The sequence below is a fragment of the Lucilia cuprina genome, chromosome 3, assembly GCF_022045245.1.
Source record: "Lucilia cuprina isolate Lc7/37 chromosome 3, ASM2204524v1, whole genome shotgun sequence".
NCBI lineage: Eukaryota > Metazoa > Arthropoda > Insecta > Diptera > Calliphoridae > Lucilia > Lucilia cuprina.
The window spans coordinates 67080958-67096680 of NC_060951.1; the positions used below are offsets into that span (position 1 = coordinate 67080958).

Below are 15723 nucleotides of genomic sequence, written 5' to 3' on the forward strand. Positions count from 1 at the left end.
TCTTTAATAAATTTTAAAATGTTTAAAACATTTTGAAAAAATCTCTCTAGAGAATTTTAGGGTAATCTTGCCTTATGCTGTAGTTAGATTATAGTAGTCAGTCTGCAAAAGATAACAAATAAAATTTATAGATATAGAAAAACAAGAGAAAACTTGTCAAAAAAAATTCTCTCCATAGAATTATGAGTCACATCTACATAACATAATAGTTAACTTGTTAGTTTAAAAAAATCGATTACTTACGTTGCCAAATTTTGTTGCAGGTCAACATTGACTATAAATTTTTTCATAGTCAACTACAAAATTGCTGGCAGGGTAGTTTCAAAACACAAACAGATACATTCATTTACTTGTTGATATATCAAAGTATGCAACCATTGCAATAATACATTCACTTTTTACTAAGTACAGTATTGTGCAGAGCGTAAACAACAAAACTGGTGTATGGCTGATATTTAGATTGAGGACCCAAATATTAAATTAATACTTCGTATGTATGAACATGCATACATACTTGCATACATACATACATACATACATACATACATACATACATACATACAAACATACATACATAAATACATACAAACATACATACATACATACATACATACATACATACATACATACATACATAATTTTATGTATTGTACATTACTGTAGTGGCAATCGAAATCACCAACAGCCCAATACCTGTATACATAATACAGTCAAATCCGTTTTTAACGAACTCGGTTTTAACTTTTCGGTCTGTTATTGAAGTCTAGAGATTTTGGTAACTATTTCCATACAAGAATACATTTGTTATAATGAACTTTTCTATAAAAAATACTGCAAAAAATTAAATAAGTAAAATTTTACACTCGTTTTTGTAACGAACTTAAAAAATTGTATGTTGAAATTGCCTGTTTGAAAAAATTAAAAGAATATGAATAAATACTATATGATCAAATAAAATCAATGGTTATTTTTGTTAGAAATTAATTACGTTAATTACGAACAAATTTTCCGGTGTTCGTTATAAACAGGTTTCACTATAATCTGTATGTATACCCACAACAAACACAAACGTACTCAATTGTACAAGGAGATCTGAAAAAATGATCTTTAAGCAAATGAACTTAATTTTAAATAAAATAAAAATATAAATGAAAAAATAAAAAAAGTTCAGTTGGGTAAATGAAAACGAACATTTGAAATTCTTTTGTTGTTATTTCTTTTATATTTAAAATGTAATGTATTATTGTTGCTGCTGTCTTCCTATAAATATTACACCACATGAAACTGAAAACAAATAAAACAGGAGAAAAAATTGTAGATGATGAGATAAAAAGTCATAGAGTTAAATATACAATTGAAATGTGAGGTAATAGTAAGAAACTTCAAAGAGTTCGTTATTCATACTGTAACGTAACTTTTAATATAAACAAATAGTTGTAGGATAAATTATTGTGGTCTATAAGACTAAGGCCTATTATTTTAACTTGGCAATAACTAAAGGTAGGTTTTTATAATGCAGATACTTCTTTTCTAGTTATTATAATTGTATTTTGGTTAATGGATATCGATAAAGGATAAGAAAATCTTTCTCCCAGCTTAACTTTCAATATAAATATAATATAATAATATGTATGTGTATCAGGGAGTATCAACTATAGTTAATACACGATCTATTTGTTAGACAATCAAAGAAAAAAAACATAAACCTAAAACTATCCATTGTATCTTTAATTTTCTACATTAAAATAAAAAGAAGAAGAACAGTAATATTTTGCAAACATCTTCTTTAGTCACATTCATTCATACATAATTGGTTTTAATCGTAGTCATAGTAGTTGTAGCATCAAGTTTTGCAATGCAGGCGCTGCCACGATAGGTACCCATCAGAAGCAGCTACAACCAGTTCGTGTTTAAATATGTAGGCCAAAACACTCTGTTGCCTTCGTTGCATGTCAACAACATGTAGCACAAATGAAAAATAAAGAATAAAAAATAATCTTTAAATAGTAAAACAACAATAAAAAATTTTACAAAGTAGAAACAGAAAAACTTGATGATAAATAAAAACCTGCAGTTCTGGAAAACTTTTGTCAAGTTATGCAATATACGATTTGTTAAAAAGGTTAAGAGTAAATGTTTGTACATTTACATTAGAGGCGTCCAATTGTTTATTAGTGTCTAAAACTAACTGGAGTACTTTAATGGGATAACAGGAACCCGTCCCAGAAATCTATAAAAGGTTGTAAAATATTAAAAATAAATTATTATTGTTTAAACATTGCTGGAAAGATAATTACGGTAGAAAATAAAATTTTTTCAAATGTTAAAAAACAATAATTTTATAATTTGTCCACTTTTACCACTTTCAAATAGTTCTTGATTGGATATAAATATTACAACAGTTAGTTTTGGATATTATTAAATAAAATAAGACCCATTAAAAAATCAATTTTTTTGATATGTTTATGTTTATTATTTTCGGTGTGAAATTAATTTTTTGTTGTAAACGTAATAACTAAAACTGTTGAAAACGATATTGATTTAAGGGCAAAAATTTTGGGAAATTGTGTCTTCGATTTAGCCAACATTAATTTTTTTAAGGGGAACATATTTTTTTCTCCACACAAACGGGGCCCCCCTAATATACATACATACCTATGAATGTATAAATAATGAACTAAAATTATATTATGTTTATATAAAAAAAGTATTTGAAAAACTGTGTACTTTTATCGATAAAAAAGAATCTGAAAAAAGAACTAGGTAATATCTTGGGATGTTCAAAGTGCGTTTTTTCAGTTTATATATGAAAGATTTTATATTTGTAATCAGTGCAAAAATACAATCTCGATCAGTAAGTAAATTTTTTCAAACTGAAGAACAATTAAAACACCTCATGTTGACGAGACACCACCCCACATAATTTAGTTTCATTAAAGTTCATTGCTCTAGAAAAAATACTTAATATTAAACATTTTGGAAATAAATGTTTTATGCCTCGGAATTTTACTAAAAATAAAAATGAAATTTTTTCTTTAGAAAAATACGTTATAAACATAATTATAATTGTAATAATTATATATAATAACATTTTTTTCTATAGAAATTAAGTTATACAAGCAGTTTTCTATACAAAATTATAATTTTTGTTAGAGAAAAAAGTAATTTGTTATAGGGAAACGTCTTATATGTACTGTTTTTTAAAGAAAATCTTATATAAAAATATGCAATTTCCTATAGGAAAAAAGTTTGATATAAGTTTCGTATAGGATATTATAATAAGAACACTTTTCTATAGAAAAATTGTCATATTAGGAATTTACTAAAAAAAAACTGTTATATTCATAATGTTTTTTTGTAAAAAAACAGTTGAGAAGCAATTTTTGGTAGAAAAATTTCAATATGCAAAAGTTTTAATTGAAAAAGCTTTTATAGACACATTTTTTGTTTAGAAAATTATATTCTGAAGATAAAATTTCTATAGAAAAAGCTATTAAAAAAAATTACTTCTATAATTTTCTATATAAAGAATTGGGTATACACACAATTTTTAATAGAAAAACTGTTATACACATAATTTTTTGTATAAAAAATTTTTATACCCAAAATTTTCCATAGAAAAAATTGTATACCCGATGCCGACAATATAAAATCATAGAAAATTTTGTCCCTAATGGCGGCAGGGATTAAAATTGCAAAAAATATATTTTTAAATAACATTTTCACTTTAAAATGAATATTTCAACTGTTTTCTTTCATTAAAACCAACTTTTGTCAAATAAATCATTTAATTTAATATAAATATTTACTTGTTTAAGGTGGCACTACAACTATTTTTTTAAGAAAACTGAGAGTACTGAAAAAAGTTGAAAAGGTGTCACTAAATAACGTTTAATAGAGACGAAATTATTCATCCTAATCATATTTACTCATTTCATGGAGCAAAAACACCATATTTTCTATCAAATATAGATGGAATTTTAATTAATTTGTACAGTTTCTCGCATAGTAGAAATAAAGAAGGTAGTCTCAATCAAAAAAATAAGTTTAAATAAGAGTTGCCACGTGCTAAAAACAGTAATGGATTTCCAGACATAGGTATTTTACAAAAAATGTGTAGTTAATTTATTTAAATAAAAATGATTTCCTCTACAAACTTATAAATAAAACACGTTTCGGGTTTATTAATTGATATTTTTTCTCTTTTTTATTACTGTGTGAATATTTGTTTTCCTTTAAAAGATTTTAAAACCTAATTCGGAAAAAAATGTTCGACCTAGATAAAATCGTTCAACGATTTTCTTACCTAATTCTATTTTAGAAAAATTTAACAAATTTGACATATAATTTAAATTAATTGACAATGAATATTAAACAAATGAATTTAAGTATTCCAAATGGTTTAAAAAGTTGGTTTTTGTTTCTGTAATCTCGCCAACACTTTTATTAATACGCACTAAACACGTTAGTTGTTTGTCATTGCTAGTGGCTGCGACTGTCTACGGAGGGAGCACACGCACTTTTTATACCCTTCACCTTCGTGAGAAGGGTATATATAAGTTTGTCATTCCGTTTGTAATTTCTATAATATAATTTTCCGACCCTATAAAGTATATATATTCGGGATCCTTATAGATAGCGGAGTCGATTAAGCCTTGTCCGTCTGTCTGTCGATAGTTTTAACGTGAGCACCTGCCGCGTCGGCCTTATCTCACGGTGGTCTTTTTCACCCACAGGGTAGACTTGAGAACGGTCTACCATCGCCCCTTTGTCTTCAATGAAGACTCAGGTGGCAATTTTTGCACATTGGCTATGACCGGTACCATGCGCAAGTAATTTGCTGGAGTACTCGAGCTATCTAATCTCTTGCCAAAGTAGTCACGTTGTAAAACAACCACACTAATATGGCTCTGTTGATTCGGCAACAGCACCTAGAGACGTAACCGGTGGACCGAAGCACGATCCATCAATAAGCCGTAGACATCGTTCTTACTCACAGTGACACGCTGTGGCAATTCTGATATGAACAGAGTAAACTCTGAACACATCTGGACAGGGAAGGAAAATTAATCGGTATCTCTTGTATATGATATCTTTCATACATCATCATTCAACCCAGCACACATCTCATTTATTCGACACATTCATAGAGAAAAACATACGACACACTCATTTAGGTATACGGGTGGGGTAAGGCCCGCATACCTCTACATTCATTCTTTATCATATACAATTGACACCAACTCATTTCCAACGCTTAGTCCCACAGTCACTCCTCTGTGGGGTATCTGTTGATTTTCGGCAACAGCACCGAACTCTTATCCCGAAATATTGACTTTTAACCGCCACATATACTCTTCCCGCGAATTTGGGTTCAACCAACAGCCACTACGTGGATCTCGAAGGAACCTCAACCAACTGACCAGCCAGGACGTAGTCCTGCGGGCAACTGGCAATCTATGCAAGGACTAAGCCAAGCGGTAGACTGAAACAACCAATTTTTCAGTACCGGTCAGACTGGAGGTATTGGGCCCTCTTTATACCCCGGGATTGCAATAACACCAAGGCGGAGGTCTTCGCCAAGGTAACATGCCCCCGGGGGGATTTCTGTCTGTCTGTTGAAATCAGTTTTTAGAGAACCCCACATATCGGCGAGATCCGAATCTTCAAAAATTCTGTTAGACATGCTTTCGAGAAGATCGCTATTTAAAATCAGCAAAATCGGTCGGTAAATAACGGAGATATGAGCAAAAGCCCGAGACAACCTCTGAAAATTTCATCAAAAAATGTCATATTTTTTTCATGCTTTGTTCGATCGGTAAATAACGGAGATATGAGCACAAATCCGAGACAACCTCTGAAAATTTCATCAAAAAATGTCATATTTTTTCCATGCTTTGTTAAAAAAGCAATAACAACACTGTATATTAGAAAAAGATGTACACGTGTGTGTAGATGTATTTGGTTTTATTTAGCTGTGTATTTTTTTGTATGTTTGGATGCTGTTGGCGTCATTGCGTTGTTTATTTTGTTTTTGTTTTTCTGTGTTTTTCGGTATGTATGTTTAGATGTCGGTTGGTTTAGATGCCTTGTGTATTTTGTTTTTATTTCGTTTAGCGTTGTTGTTGTTCATTTTGTTTTGCTTTTGGTGTAATGTAGTCGGGAAAAAAATTATAAAACTAATACATATGTTTAAAATATACTATGGTGAAGGGTATATAAAATTCGGTACAGCAATATAGCACTCTTACTTGTTTCAATTAAATTTTCGTTTATAACTTAATCGTTTATAAAATAATTTTCTTTATTTAGTTGAAAATTTTTTTCCTTTTAATTTTGAAATCAGGTACATGATTTTTGTTTGTTATCTTTTCCTTACAATTCTTGTAATTACCTTTTTTTCTTCCTCGTACAAAATTTTTTATTTCTCGCCAAAAGCTGGCGACAATTTTTTACAAATTAGTTTTTTAAATTTTAAATATATGATTTTATAATCTTTTTTAAAGGTATAGAAATTTCATTACAAAATAGGAAAAATTAAATTGTATATGGTATCACTAATTTAACGAAAACTTCAAAATCCTTAAGCATGTCAGAAAGAGAATTTAAAAAAAATTATGAGAGATTGACACTACCTTCTACTTTTCTACTATGGTTTCTCGTATTTATTTACAATTTTATATAAAAATGCCGACTACTGGGTCATGCCGACATTAGGTACATTTACCCTATAGGTACTTGTTTTTAATTTTTATTCATTTTATATATTAAACAAGTAAGAGTGCTATATTCGTCTGTGCCGAATCTTATATACCCTTCACCATAGTGTATTTAAAACATATTAGATTTATAAATTTTAAATTTTTTCCCGACTACATTTTTATTACACCAAAATCAAAACAAAATTAACAACAACAACGCTAAACTAAATAAAAACAAAATACACAAGGCAATTAAACCAACAGACATCTAAACATACATACATAACGAAAAACACAGAAAAACAAAAACAAAATTAACTACGCAATAAAACCAACCTACTTCCAAATATACGAACAGAATTCACAAAATGAAAAAAACAAAATACACAACTCAAAGAAGCCAACCGCATCATACCAACGTGCACATTTTTTTCATATATACAGTGCTGTTGTTGCTTATTTAACAAAGCATGAAAAAATTATGACATTTTTTTGATGACATTTTAGAGGTTGTCTCGGAGTTTTACTCATATCTCCGTTATTTTAAATAGCGATCTTCTCGAAAGCATGCTTACAGAATTATTAAAGTTTCGGATCTCACCGATATCTGGTGTCCTCTAAAAACTGATTTCAACAGACAGACGGGCAGACAGACAGACGAAAATACAGATGAATCTGTAATCTCCTTTTACACTAATAAATAAAGTCTTGGGAGAATATGAAATTTGAACATTTTCTATATAGAACTCTTACTTTTTAACTACAAAAGTTACTACAGCTACTTGTAGTCTAGTTATTTAAACACTGAATAAAACTATTTAAGTTGCAATTTCATCTAAACTTTTTGGGGAAAATATGAGAACTTTTATCCGAAGGGTGGGGGTGACCCCCCCCTAAATTAGATATTTTGTATATCTGAGAAACTATAAAGGCTACAATCTTTTACATGAAGAACTTTGTCATTAATGTTAACATTTGGAGAAAAATAGCGTTCAGTATCGACATCATTTTGGCTACCGTCTATCTTTTTAAAAGTATTCATATAAGTGAAATTTTTACTAACATAAAAATTTATTGAAAACTTTTTAAAAAATAATCCAAACAAATACTACATACATACAGTTCACTACTCAACTCATAAAATATTGTATATAAGTATCTATGTACAATTTTCTTAAACATACGTACAAATATATATACATATACGTATGAACGAACATCAATATGTTTGTGTCACACATATCCACAGACAAATAAATGATTAATGTTTTACATAGATCTTGTACTAATGTATACAACAAAACGTTTTTTTTTTTTTTAATTTTCATGACTAGATAATAGTTTTTTTTTTCTTTTTTATTCATTTTCTTTCATTACTGCTTGTTACAAGTGAAAGCGTACGTAATAAGTATTTAATATGGCTACAATTGTTGCTGAATATATATTGTTGTTACAAATAATAAACATTATGTATACGATTTGACATTTTGTCAAGTTTCATCCGTGTTGTGTTTTTACTTAGTATGCTATATTTGTTGGTTGATTTTTGTTTTTGTCACAGTCAGTCATTCTTATTTATATCAGTATACTAAAGCGTTAAAAAAATACAGTTAGGGAAAGGTTTTAAGCGTGTAATGTGTGTTTTTTTACTTTCCAGATTATTTAGTGGGGAGGGTATATTGGGTAGGTACTGATTTATGTAATACATTCAAATATTCTATCTATACCCATCTTAAAGAATACCAATCGGCTCAGAATCATTTTCTGTCCGCCTGTCAAAATAAACCTTGTGATCAAACTACAGGTCGCAATTTTCAAGATAATTTAATAAAACTTTACACAAACAAACGTTTGTTTTGGTTCAAGGACGTGGTTGAAATCGATTCATTATTTCACGAAATAGGGATTTAAGACAATGATTATGTTAAATTTTCTAGTTACTAAAATATAGTATCTCTACCAAAATTAGCTCAACATAGTTTTGTGAACAGAAAGTTCAAAAGTAAGTTGCATTTTGCTTACGACTTTTGCTAAATAAAAATTCTCCATTGTGCTTGTAGTAAATGAGTATTATGTACATTAAAGATGTCCGAAAATAATATTTTTTCATTAGTGTCTAAAAATCTAACTAGTGAAAAATTTTACTAACCGGGAACCAGTGCCAGAAATCTATTGAAAAGTGTAAAAATTGTAAAATTAAAATTATAGTTTCATAAAACTTCGTCCAAATCTTAACTTCTAAAGACAATTTTCTCCCAACCGTTGTTTACATCACTTTTTTACTAAATAGCTTTGGAAATTCTCAATAACCTTTGATATACTTAAATGCTTCGTTGGATATATAATTTTCTGTAGATGATAAGATGTGGTCGAAATGTTAAGAAAAGTTAAACAATAAAAGTAGCATCTAAGCAAAATCGATATTTTTTGGACACCTGTAATGTATGTACAATATACATGTTTCAAAAGCATTGATTGTTAGGAGTATTTTCAAATGAAATACCACGAAAATGGTTTCAGTATTTATAATAATTTTTAATATTCATAATAATAACATATTCATAATAGATCTATTGCATAAAACTTTTTACTAAGGAAAATAAAGACTATGAGCCAAATTAGTTAATAATTTATGTAAATACATTCCAGAGTTTTTTACTTATTATGTTAAAATGAGTAAGATGATGTGTATTCTTATAAATTTATTCAATTTTGTGCAAATTTAATTTATTTGCATTTTAACCTCTAAATCTCTAACGAAATGTTAGATAATTTCTTTATTAAGTAATTTAAATCGTATGTTAAATTTTAAAGTTGCTACAACATTACAGTTATTCGATACATTATTTTAAAACTGTTTTTGAAAGATTGGTATAATAAGTAAGGTAGAATTTTTTAGAAAAATATTTTTATTTTATTTTACAATATAAACTGTGAAACCGTTGTATTTAACTCGTATAACATTTTTATTCGTAATAATTATTGATTGATTATTCGTTTGAAGACACAATTTTTTCTTAGTTAGTGCATGCAATAGTTTATTTTTTAAAAAAATCAAACTAATTTTATAATTTAAAAAATCAGTATCAATAAAAACAAGCAATTAATCTAGCTTGCTAACTTTCCAAGTCTATAAAATTGATAATAAATATTTTTCTGGCTATACTTGTAATAAAATTTGTATAAAAATTATATAAATATTTAGAATATTTTGCATCTCTGTAAAATAACTAACCAATAATACAAACGAAATCAATAAGAGAAAGTATAGGTGAGTCGTAAAAAACATTGTTTAAAAGAAATGTGTAACAAACAGCAGCAGTATTATATAAAGCAACAACAACAATAGAAAAAAATGTATGAAAGTATTGTCGAATGTGATAGGTAGATAGTTTAATAAATAAAATTTATAATCTGTTGAAAACATAAAATACATTATTATATTAAGGAATTAATTAACTTTAGTCTCAATTTTTTAATAACAAACCCATCATAGTCAAGAGTATATATAGTAATTTGTAATAATATTAGTAATTTGGTAATTTACAATTAATGTACATAATTGTAAATGTTTTACTAACATTCAATAAATTCAAATCGATGTCGTTCAAGTTTTTTAAAAACAAAACAATATAATAAAAAAATACGACATACTACGATACAACCGTACAACACCGATTGTAAATTGGGCAATTATTTTCTAATGATTTAAACATGTTTGTTCAGATTTTACGTTCAGCTTTAACGTTTATCACAGGAAATTACTCTCACACCGAGAGAAATATTTTAAAATAAATAAAACTAGTATCCATCCGTCACCTGAATGAAATGCAAAAAAACGTATCATCAAAGAGACAAAAATTTACTTTTTGATTGGTCATGATGATGATAATACAATAATAATCTCCTTACAAACTATTTGAAAGACATCAGAAGAAATGTCTAATATTTTGTAGTACTTTTAGTTATGCCAGACAATAAAGCATTCTACCAAACGAATGCTAATAAAAACTTGAAGTGAAGAAATTTGTACTTTTAACTACCTACTTACTGTTTTTTTTTTTCATTTAGAATCGAAATTTAATTTAATATTCTTCGAATGTTTTCACTAAAAAAATACGTAAACGAATTCTTTGAAAATGTCACAGACGAACTGATGGATGGATTAAAATGCACATAGTAACACATGCATATGTATTATGTACATCCCATCCATACATACTTATTTACACGCCAGTGGAGGGACGTTTTAAAAAAAACAATGTCGAAAAAAATTAATTTGCATTAAAAATAAACTTAAAAAACAAACAAAAAAGTATAAACATTGAAGGTGTGTATATGTGTACATAAATAAAATATAAAATACGTGCATAGACTTTGTTTTTGCTGTCGATTTTATATATTGGTATGTATATGTATCTATGTATATATATAAATATCTATCTATCTATGTATATACATAAATATCTATATATCATCAGACTTCTTGAAATGTTTAATGGCTCTTAAACTTAACAACAAATTATTATTACTTTGTATTGTTTACTGCCGTTGGTTTGTTTTGGATTTGTGAGCAATGTTGCTTCATTCATTTCATTGTTTAAAGAGAAAGTCTTTTTTTCCTCCATCCACACGATATTTTTATTTTTTTATACTTACTTACTTTTCTGTTACTAAACTTACCTTTTCTGTGTTCTCTCTCTCCTCATGTTTTCAATGTTTTGTTTTTATTTAAGAAATCTTGTAAAAAATTGAAATTTATGAATGAAATTGGAAACACAATTTTTACATTTTTCATCACTCTTGCCATCTGCAAGCATTTGTTGCATGAAATGTCAAAATTGAAGGTGGACAATTAGTGTTTTTCTTTTCCCGGTCTATTTCATTTTCCGGGAGTGCGCGGTCCCAGGAATTCTCGCTTAGAAGAAATTATAAAATTTTAAACTTAAGATACATATTTATAGTTAGGCGCAAATAAAAAGGTGATCAAAAGTAAATAAAAAATAGTTTAAGAAACACGATGTACAAGCCTCAAACATTTCTATATTATACCCACTGTAAATTGTACTAATCTAAATAATCTAAAGTGTTAATTTTATTTTTGCTGCCGTTATTTTAAATATTGGACTATATATTATAAATTCCTGTAATTTTAGAAAATATAGCAAACAAATAAATAATATTTCGACATGTTTTAATGAGAATTCCCAAATATTTCAAAATTTGACCTTTGACCCCCAAGTATTTCCCGATTTATATATAACTTAAGGGACATATTTTATATTATCCAAGAAATAATATTCTGGTAATATTTTGTGTAAGATGTATAAAAGTAAAGAATTAGGACATATTTTGTAAAATATTAAAAAAAGAGTTTTTCGCGAAATTTAAATCGCAGGTATAGCTTAACTGTATTGACCTATTGACCTAATTTTTCACCGTTTTATTCCTTAATCTATTGATAATAAATCCCACGGTGATGTTTTAAAAATTTTGAAAAATGTTTAACAAAGATTTAAAAAAAAACTGAAAATGGAGTTTTGTAACTGCAGTATAAAAAATATTTTTTTTGGATCATAGCTAAGAACAGGTTCAAGGTATTTTTTAAGGACAAAAACTTATATTCGTGTAATAAAATAGATTTTTTTAGAATATCTTCCAAAATAAGTTAATTTTTTCCTATCAAATTTTTTCCTATTTCAGATCACGCCATTAACGTGATCTGAGACACGTTAACGACGTGGGGAATTTTTAATAAAATTCACATTTTTCAACGAATTTTTCAGTTTTACATCTTTTTGAAATACTAAATTTATGTATAATATGATTCTTTAACAATAATATGTAAAACGTTTACCTAATAACAACACATTTAAAATGGGGAGTAATTTCATTATGAAGTAATTCCTCAAAATTCAAAAATGAAATAAATCTCGGAAAATTTTTTTGAGGAGTTATTTCATTATATTACTTTTATCACACGACATAAAAAATATATGTCTGATAGATAGAAATCTCAAAAATTGGGGTATTATTTCATTTTAATTTAGGAAGTTATTTCATTTCGTTGAAATAATTTCCTAAATTAAAATGAAATAACACGCGGTAGGATCATATACGAAGTATGATCCACTTTAATTTTATTTTTTTATTTTACAGGTAAAAACGAAAATTTGGTGGTGCTAAAAAAATAGTCATTTAAAATAATTTGGTGATATTAACAAAAACAGTATTTGGAACTGCTTACAAAATTCGGAATATACAACAGAAGCAATGTCCGAACGTCGTGGTACAAAAGCTTTAGAATTATGGTGCCGTCGCATGACAGAAGGATATTCAGGTGTTAAAATTGACAATATGACTACATCATGGCGAGATGGTTTAGCTTTTTGTGCAATGATTCATCATTTCAGACCAGATTTAATGTAAGTTAAAAGTGAATATACACCACTTACGCATGCGAAATTAAATTACTTTTTCATAAGACCATTTTAAAGTTAAATTAAATTTTACATTTTCATTCGAGATAAATCCAAAAATATTTTTTTGACCGATTTCAGAGATTTTGACAAATTAAATAAATCAGATGTGTACTACAACAACGCATTGGCATTTACCACAGCTGAAAAATATTTGGGTATACCAGCTCTTTTGGATGCCGACGACATGGCTGCTTATGAAGTACCCGACAGATTATCTATTCTAACGTATCTTTCACAATTTTATCAAGTTTTTGCGGCACAAGGTAAGTTTTTATTTTTGTCATTCCGTTTGTATCACATCGAAATCTGGGTTTTCTGTTGAAAACACAATAGAAATCGGAAAAAAGAGCTAGAGGGAATAAATTACCCATATATAATCCGACAATATCGGCTCCCCGAAAACAACTTTAGCACAACATCATTTTGTTGACATGTGTTATCAAAGGCTTAAAAAAATCATTTTCACAAAAAAATGTTTCTATAAACCTTAGGAACAGCAAGAACTCTTTTTGGGCCTCCCTAATGTAAATTTTTACAAATATATACTTATATATTGTTGTTACAACTTTTGTTATGTTTATAGAAGCGGAACTACTTGTCTATTTGTTTGAAATTTATATTTGCGTTGAATAGTTGCTTTTGGCAGTGTTGCACTTTTATGGTCATATTTATTAAACAGACGTTATATGAAAGCAAAAAAATAACCCCCATACTCACAAATGCTTTATAAAGTTGATGATGGTATATTTTAGGAATTCTGTATGACAAAAGTGCGTAAATTATCCTAAAATAAGAGATTATTATCTATATAAATATGTAGGTAAGAATTTAAGTGGTATACTTTTTCTGACAATGTTTTAATAACCCTACATTTTACCAGGACGCTTTTACTAGTCAACCCGATTAACGGCATATTTTACTTATCTACCTAAATATTGATGAAATATTATTTTTTATCTATCTACTATCAAACAAAAATAAGTAAAGCGATGAAAATCTATATAAATGTGACTTGTATGCACAAAGATCGTTCTACAAAATTTGACCCAACGCCGATATAAGGTCCCCATTAGAAATTACTTACTTACTTACTAACGCTAATACTGGCTTAAAACTGCGAGTGCAAAGACGAAATTCCATTTGTAGGGTTCATAATTGCCCATACCGCAAAAAAAAAACAGTTTATGGTTATAATAATTGAATAAAAACGATTTGTTTTTCAAAATCAATATTTGTTAATTCAAAAGGGCTCTATCAATAAATAGTTAAACCTCATTAATGGACCTCGTTAATATTCACCAAGTTTGCATTAAAATTTACAATTTGTTACATTTTTTATTACTAAAAATAATAACACCAACAACTAACTATAAGTAACTATCCAGCGTTCCATTGCTCGAACACGCAGTGATGCATTTTACGTTTTTACTACAGTGAAACACATGCATGAGTGACTGATTGTGTTAATATTTGTTTTTAAAATAAATAGTAAATTGATTTAGAAATTAGGTGTGTTTATCAATAAAAATTTAATAAACAATACGATTTTTAAAGATTATAACTTTTTATATGTATATATGGATACCAACGAACGTTTCTAGCAAGTCCGCCAATCTACATTAATGACAAAGTTTAAATATTTTAGTTCTTATATTTATCTGTAAAATATTCCCAGATTTTGTTATATGGGAGGTAACACGCCTACTTTAGCTAGGTCGACCACTGCTTATACCGATATTTTCAAGTTGTCGAAGTTGCCAATAAGAACTTTGAGGACTAACTCTTCAGTGTTTCCAACTTTTGCGGATAAAAAAATGACTAACCAAAATCATAACCAAAAAATCATTAAAAAGTATACATTTGGCAACAAAGTATAACAATCCCAATCAAAACTTTTTATTTTTTCAGTTACAAAAAACCACTTCGACTGCAACTCTCTATTTAAAGGTTTTGCTTTGTCAGACTTTTCCTCTTGTTAACCTTGTAATCAAACTTACAGGTCACATTATTCAAAAAAAATTTTCACCGATGGATTGGTTGAAATCGGTCCATTATTCTTAACTTCCTCGCTTTAGGGATTTGACTCCTAAACGTTATCAGTATTGGCTACTGATGCTGTGGTCTTCGGTTTTTTAGCATCCTCGACGTTAACAGCAGTGGCTACTACTGATGCTATGGTCTTTGGTTTTAGTGTCATTTTCGAAGCTTTTTGTAGCAGTCTTTCCAATCGGGACCTTTCCAATTTTGAATATGACAGCTTTATAGGCGAAGTTAGTAAGCCCAACCATTTGTTAATGTGAAGACTAGCCGTGGAGTTCTGATCGATACCTATTACAAATAAAGTTCACTCAGGTTCTTCTTTCCTGTAAAAGATCTTATTTGCCAAAACCAATTTAGCGCCATTCTAGGGAGGAGTGATTTATGATTTATTGGAAAAACTAATTTTTCTGATTTTTTGGTGTTTAAAACACCTCAGTCCCAGAGGGTTAACCGATCGACGATTAATCGTTTAAATTAGTAAATACACTTAGTACATACAT

At 28.3% G+C, this 15723-nt stretch overlaps 1 protein-coding gene across 1 annotated transcript in view; it reads left to right on the plus strand.

The window, feature by feature from the left end:
• LOC124418659 (MICAL-like protein 2) overlaps positions 1 to 13520 on the plus strand; it is a 28138-nt gene extending 14618 nt beyond the window's left edge. Inside the window, exons 2-3 of the mRNA XM_046945536.1 lie at positions 12861 to 13126; positions 13262 to 13520. Coding sequence (XP_046801492.1) covers positions 12975 to 13126; positions 13262 to 13505 — 396 coding nt within the window. The 5' untranslated portion in view covers positions 12861 to 12974 and the 3' untranslated portion in view covers positions 13506 to 13520. The remainder of the gene's footprint in view (positions 1 to 12860; positions 13127 to 13261) is intronic.
• The last annotated feature ends 2203 nt before the right edge of the window (positions 13521 to 15723 follow it).